The 7,200-nt window shown below is 37.3% G+C and overlaps 1 protein-coding gene across 1 annotated transcript in view; it reads right to left on the bottom strand.

The window, feature by feature from the left end:
- Window positions 1-1,948: 1,948 nt before the first annotated feature.
- Window positions 1,949-7,200, bottom strand: part of LOC107566732 (glutathione S-transferase A-like) — a 26,992-nt gene continuing 21,740 nt past the window's right edge. Inside the window, exons 3-9 of the mRNA XM_016252257.1 lie at window positions 6,421-6,526; window positions 4,719-4,837; window positions 4,246-4,334; window positions 4,105-4,126; window positions 3,726-3,881; window positions 3,253-3,341; window positions 1,949-2,393 (exon numbers count right to left, since the gene is read on the bottom strand). Coding sequence (XP_016107743.1) covers window positions 2,261-2,393; window positions 3,253-3,341; window positions 3,726-3,881; window positions 4,105-4,126; window positions 4,246-4,334; window positions 4,719-4,837; window positions 6,421-6,526 — 714 coding nt within the window. The 3' untranslated portion in view covers window positions 1,949-2,260. The remainder of the gene's footprint in view (window positions 2,394-3,252; window positions 3,342-3,725; window positions 3,882-4,104; window positions 4,127-4,245; window positions 4,335-4,718; window positions 4,838-6,420; window positions 6,527-7,200) is intronic.

Here is a 7,200-nt window from a genome sequence, read left to right on the forward strand (position 1 = left end):
AAGATCGTATGTCGGTTTTAAAGTGTCATCTATGTTGGCCGAGAAACAGCACTGTGAGTTGTGCTGATGGCTGTTTGCATTGTCCTGTATGACAAGATCAAAGCCAATTAGAAGAAAACTGAGAAGTGCTCAAAAGTTGGATTTTTGAGACATGGATATTTTTCTTACAAAAACACAGATTCGCTACAGGAGGCCTTTAATAGCGTTTTAATATGGATGGATGCGCTTTGACTACTTTTGGACTGTTAAATAAAAACACCCGTTCCCTGCCATTATAAAGCTTGGAAGAGCAAGGACAATTTTTTTTATATAACTCCGATTGTATTCGTCTGAAAGAAGGAAGTCATATACACCTAGGATGCCTCAAGGGTGAGTAAAACATGGACTAATGTTCATTTTTGGGTGAACTAACCCTTTAAGTATACCTCTAGTAGTCCACTTTAACACAACATGTGTCGGCCGAGAAATAGCACTGCGAAATGAATACGATATGGTTTAGTTTGCATCATGTCATGCCCATTTTAAAGGCCAATTAAACAAAATTGTTGCTGTGAAATGGGCTGATGGTGCAATATGGCTCGGTTTGCATTATCACACACGCCAAACTCAAAGGCCGATTTTAAAATATTGGAAAATTTACCCTTTTCACAAGGCTGTGATGACGTGTTTCAATGGTCATCAGCATCGTAAATCCTTAAGGGGGGGGGGGGTCTAATACTATTGCATGTATGGTAAGTAATTTACACTGGTAAAGAGTTGGATTCTCATGCTAAACATGACCAAAGTTTCGGAAAGTTTTTTTCAAGCAAGCCCACGCATACATCCCAAAAGCATTTATATTTATTATCTGCATTTTATACATATCATTTATTTACTAATTCTTTCACTTTTTTTGAAAATTGCCTTTCATGCCGTGTGTAACACAGCTCTAAGTGAATGAAAACATCCCGCAAAGTTTTAAATCTGAAAGTGCACCGTGCATGAAGTTATTGTCTCTCAAAAGAAAGAGTCGACTCTGAATCATTTAAACGAGTCGTTTTTTAAACGAATCCCAAACCGTTTCATGTTGACGTCAACATGAAACATTAGCATGTTGTGAGCCCAGACCTGGGAAAACTTGATTTTCGTGTTGGTCTGAATGAAAATGCAAATTCATTCTTTGCCTCTAGGTGCCGCTTTTGGAGCATAGCGTTTTCCCCCGGTAACGGCTGTACACAAAGCAGCACTGCGCTCACAAACGCTGATTTATCAGGCATTACAGGCAAGATGAAATGAAAATTAGATCAATCAATGCAGATTAGCATCACGCAAAGGAGGGGTCTGGAAAAATTAATCGTTTGGGAGTAGCAGGGGCACATTAATGCACGAGCTTCAAGGGGCTGAAGCCCAGGGGCCTACACTGGAAAGCGGGCCAACTGGCTTCAGGGAAATTATATATATTTTTTTTATTATTTATATGAGATGTGTATATATGTCAGGGCCATGTAGTTTTGGATTTTGTTTTCCCTTAATAATAAAAACCTTCATTTAAAAACTGCAGTATGTGTGTGTGTGTATATACATATATGTGTGTGTCAGTGTGTGTGTACGTATGTACATACGCACGCACGCACACACACACGGGGAAGTCGTGGCCTAATGGTCAGAGTCAGACTCATAACCCAAAGGTTGTGGGTTCGAGTCTCGTACCAGCAGGGATTGTAGGTGGGGGGAGTGAATGTACAGCACTCTCTTTACCTTCAATACCACGACTGAGGTGCCCTTGAGCAAGGCACCGAACCCCCAACTGCAACAAATGGCTGCTCCGGGTGTGTGTGTGTGTTCACTGCTGTGTGTGTGCACTTTGGATGGGTAAATGCAGAGCACTAATTCCTAGTATGGGTCACCATACTTGGCCACGTCACGTCACTTTATATATGTGTGTATATATATATATATGTGTGCGTGTGGTGTGAATATAATGTAGTGCTAACTTAAAACTGGTGGTAAAAAATGTTCTTTATTTGGACTGAACAGGATAAAACGTTAATCATTACAGACACAACAACGAGCTTTATCTTAAAAAATGAGTTCACAAATAAAGTGGCCTGCTGGGTTAAAGATAAATGATTGATGTTAATTATCAAACATCAGACAAACTGAAGCTGCTGCACTGTAAAGGAGACTGATCACAGTCAAGCGTTGTGATTTAATACAGTAAGTTGAACATAAAACTGAATTAAGTGATGGTTTTATGCTGCTGGTGTGTTCAGGATGTTCTTCACAGGTTCTTGAGGTTGTCTTGACCCTCAGGTTTCTCCAGCCAGTGAGGAGGCCAGCTGGCTTTAATACTGGGACGGTCCTTTAGCATCTTGTAGTACTCCATCAGTCTGGGACAACGCTCCGGAGGACAGCTGAAACCAGATCAAACATTAAACCAGCCTCATGAACCTTCACCTGACAGCATCAATCATTAACCCTCATAATGCATTCAAGATCTGATACTGCTTTCAAACTCAAAGAATCATTATTTTATAAACCACTCATGACAATATTTTTCAAATAAAACCATACTGTATCTGATCAGCAACTTCTCATTAATGAGAGAATGTGGGGGGTTACTATGTTATTACTGCACTTACCTCTAAAAAATACAAATTACACTTGAACCAGACCAAAATATCTATGATAAAAAAAAAGTTTAAATATTTTCAATATTGACGAGAAATTTTATTTGAATATATCACTGTATGAAATTTACAAAAGCATATAACCTGAGAATTATCAGTATTAATCCCAATGGAACAAATAGATTTCATTAGATTTCATTTGAATTTATAACTCAGGATTGCTCAAAAACAGTCCAAATTTAAACCTACATATTTATTTCTTACAAAGCAACAATTATAACTCTATACTATATAAGAGTTTTTAATCAAAATAAATTAATTTCACTTGCAAAAACTCACTTTCAGATAATTATTTTTTCATGCTGTAATGGTGTCGATAAACATACGTATTCATATTTATCAGCAAAATTCAGTCCCAAAAGTGTGCGATATGGGGGAAAAAAATATATAGAATATATTATATTAATTTATTATAAACAAATAAATGATTTATATTTTGAAGGTCTTAAAGCATTTGCAAATTTTTACTAATTTTTTTTTGTTAATGCATCTCTTCCATGTAAAAACTGACCTGAATGTGTTATGAGGGTTCAAACACGCAGTCATTAAAAAAAACACTTTATATCCAGAGCGATTCACTCACTGAAGTCGCGGGAAAAACGCGATGACGGGGAAACAAACCACATCAGCCATAGTGAAGTTCTTGCCAGCGAGGTACGAGCCTTTACCCATCTATGAACAAACACTCATCGTTAGAGAAGCTCATTATCATGCCCTCAAATACAGTAACAGCATCTCCTCTACTAATGAAGAATTGCTGCAATCAACACGTGCATTCATAATCCATTACGCTGTTGTAACGCGCTTCATTTCAGAAAGAAATTTAAAAGTCATGGAGGCCAAAGTTCAAGTTCTCCCTCCATAACTCTAATCATTTTATTGCATGAACTAATGATAAGACATTAGGTTGCAATTAATTGCAAGAGCCGCCTAAAACAATGACTATCATTACATTTAGATGAAAAGAATAACTGATGAATCATTCACAATGAGACCAGCAATCTGACATCATAAATGCATGATTTATACTATAAATAAATATCAATAAAATCTGACCTTCTCCAAGTATCCATCCCACAGTTTGAGCTCGGCGATTAAACTCTCTTTATTCCTCTTCAGAGCCGATTCATGCCTCTCTCCTTCAGGAACGTACCATTCGTAGAAAGCCACGTCATCTGAACAAAAAACAGTGCATATGTTCGATCCATCAGGCTTTTACGACTCGTATAGTCTGATACAGTGAGAATATGGAGAACAAAACAGCTCAGTTTTATTCAGAGACTCAAAAATATTTGTATATATGCTGATATTTATATGATGAAATTCTGATGCTTGTGATGTAAATTAATGAGATGTTTCTAACAGTAGAGCAGATACTGACATAAAATGATCTAAATATCAGCGGTCGCTCTATATCTGCAGTAACATGTCTCACAATATCTGATACTGCTTTCAAACTCAAAGAATCATTATTTTATAAACCACTCATGACATAACGCATCTGACCAACAACTTTTCATTAATGAGAAGATAAAAAAAAAAGAAAAACGCTTTATATCCAGAGCGATTCACTCACTGAAGTCGCGGGAAAAACGCGATGACGGGGAAACAAACCACATCAGCCATAGTGAAGTTCTTGCCAGCGAGGTACGAGCCTTTACCCATCTATGAACAAACACTCATCGTTAGAGAAGCTCATTATCATGCCCTCAAATACAGTAACAGCATCTCCTCTACTAATGAAGAATTGCTGCAATCAACACGTGCATTCATAATCCATTACGCTGTTGTAACGCCATTCATTTCAGAAAGAAATTTAAAAGTCATGGAGGCCAAAGTTCAAGTTCTCCCTCCATAACTCTAATCATTTTATTGCATGAACTAATGATAAGACATTAGGTTGCAATTAATTGCAAGAGCCGCCTAAAACAATGACTATCATTACATTTAGATGAAAAGAATAACTGATGAATCATTCACAATGAGACCAGCAATCTGACATCATAAATGCATGATTTATACTATAAATAAATATCAATAAAATCTGACCTTCTCCAAGTATCCATCCCACAGTTTGAGCTCTGCGATTAAACTCTCTTTATTCCTCTTCAGAGCCGATTCATGCCTCTCTCCTTCAGGAACGTACCATTCGTAGAAAGCCACGTCATCTGAACAAAAACAGTGCATATGTGTTTATAATATTTGATCTATCAGGCTTTTATGGTTCATATAGCCTGATATGGTGAGAATATGGAGGAAAAACAGCTCGGTTTTATTCAGACTCAAAAATATGCAATTTGCTGCAGATGCTATTCTTGATTGTGATGTAAATCAATGAGATCTTTTTACCAGCATATCAGATACTGTCATAAAATGACAAATTAGTAATTACTTTTTTTAACATTTTAATTGGATTACATTACTGATTACTGCATTTAAAATATAATCAGATTACTAATTACTTTCAAGTTCACTTTACTTTTCCAAATTATTAAACAAAACAAAACAAAAAAACACTACAAAATGAAACTCATAGTTCTTTCATGATTTTAATATAGACTGAAAAATGACATTGAACGATCACTTGCATTTCTCCTGATAACAGCAAAAAGAACTTAAAATGTTTCATTATTTTTGATTGTACAGATAATAGCAATAAAAAAATTTTTAACTGTAAAAGGTATGCACTCGCAATATGAACAAAACTTTGTGCTTTTGTAAAATAAAGAAAACAAACAGGGTGCACTTTCTGCCATCTCGGTCTCCGTGAATATTCTTCTGAAACGTGCCATAAAAATAAACGAATCAGCGAATACTTGACACACAGACATGAGAATTATCTAAAGAAAGCTTGAAGTGTCTGTTTTTACATTAAGTCAGTCCACCTTGAATTTACCTCAGAAGAAGAAAGCGCGGCTTGACTCAGCGGAGGATCTCTGAAGAGTTATTTATTTTTACTTATATTAGTGTTATTGTGACAAAAACTTGTACACATTGAACTTTTCCCAAACTATAATGCCAGACTAAAATATGTATAATCGAGTGCAACATTTTAAAATACGATTGCATTCATTGCATTTAAATGTTGTACGACTCATCGGCATTTTAGCTCACATTCTCTGGTGATTTATTAAAGGCCATACTGACGCGCAAAACGATGTATACTTCATATTTTTTCTTAACACTGCATTTGTAACATAAGTAACGTAATTTTATTGACATTCGTAACTGTAATCAAATTACTTAAATTCAAAATGTAATGCATTACATTACTGCGTTGCCAGGAAAAGTAATTAGAATACAGTGACTGTGTAACGAGTTATACCCAACTCTAGTCGTCACATTATATCTCCAATATTATGTCTCAGTAAAATGAGATTGAAATGCTCCAAACATATAATGCAGTGATTGAGAGCTGAAGAAATAAAGGCTCCTCAGAAGATGTGAGATGTTCTGGAGGCTTGTGAAGATCATTCCTCCGCTGAGGAACAGTGAAAGTAAAGCTTCTGGAAACAAACGCTCCTCAAAAGATCCTGAGGATCAGATTTGAGACTCTAAAACATGATTGATGGAGAATCAAGTAAAGCTGAGCTGCTTCAGTCCAGTAAGTGTTCATCTGGAGATATTACTGCAGTTATTCTGACGCTTACTTGATCAAAATCAGTCAAGATTTGACACGAGAAGCAGCAGCTGAAGCTGGACGTTTGCATGTTTTTAGAGCTGAAGTGTGTTGACTGTTGAGGGCACTTACACATTTTCTGCTGCAGGTTGTTGGTCTCAAACACTCGCTGGTAGACGAGCGCTTGTTCAGCCGGGTCGTCTGGGATCAGACGGGTGCCTTGAGACTTAAACGCGCTCTAGAAACCAAAAACACACCCATTATACCACAGGAACCAGTTGAGTCCTCTGCACAATCTGACTTTGCTGCAGCCTGGAATTGAACTGCTGGTCTCGTCTGGTCAGAGGAGAACTGGCCTCCGACTGAGCCTGGTTTCTTCCAAGGTTTTTTCTCCATTCTGTCACCGATGGAGTTTTGGTTCCTTGCCGCTGTCGCCTCTGGCTTGCTTAGTTGGGGACACTTCATTTCCAGCGATATCGTGGACTTGATTGCACAGATACTATTTAAACTGAACTGAATTCAATAATGAACTGCCTTTAACAGTAGTTTAGAGTGTTTCTCCAGTAAAGCTCTTTCAGTGTAACAGCTTCAGCTGGAGCTTCTCGTGTCAGATCTGGACTGCTTTTGATCAAGTAAAGGTCAGAATAAGTGCAGTAATATCTCCAGATGAACACTTACTGCACTGAAGCAGCTCAGCTTTACTTGATTCTCCATCAATCATGTTTTAGAGTCTCAAATCTGATCCTCAGGATCTTTTGAGGAGCGTTTGTTTCCAGAAGCTTTACTTTCACTGTTCCTCAGCGGAGGAATGATCTTCACAAGCCTCCAGAACATCTCACATCTTCTGAGGAGCCTTTATTTCTTCAGCTCTCAATCACTGCATTATATGTTTGGAGCATTTCACTCTCATCT

Source organism: Sinocyclocheilus grahami, unplaced genomic scaffold (assembly GCF_001515645.1).
Source record: "Sinocyclocheilus grahami isolate Dianchi unplaced genomic scaffold, SAMN03320097.WGS_v1.1 scaffold1097.1, whole genome shotgun sequence".
Classification (NCBI taxonomy): Eukaryota; Metazoa; Chordata; class Actinopteri; order Cypriniformes; family Cyprinidae; genus Sinocyclocheilus; species Sinocyclocheilus grahami.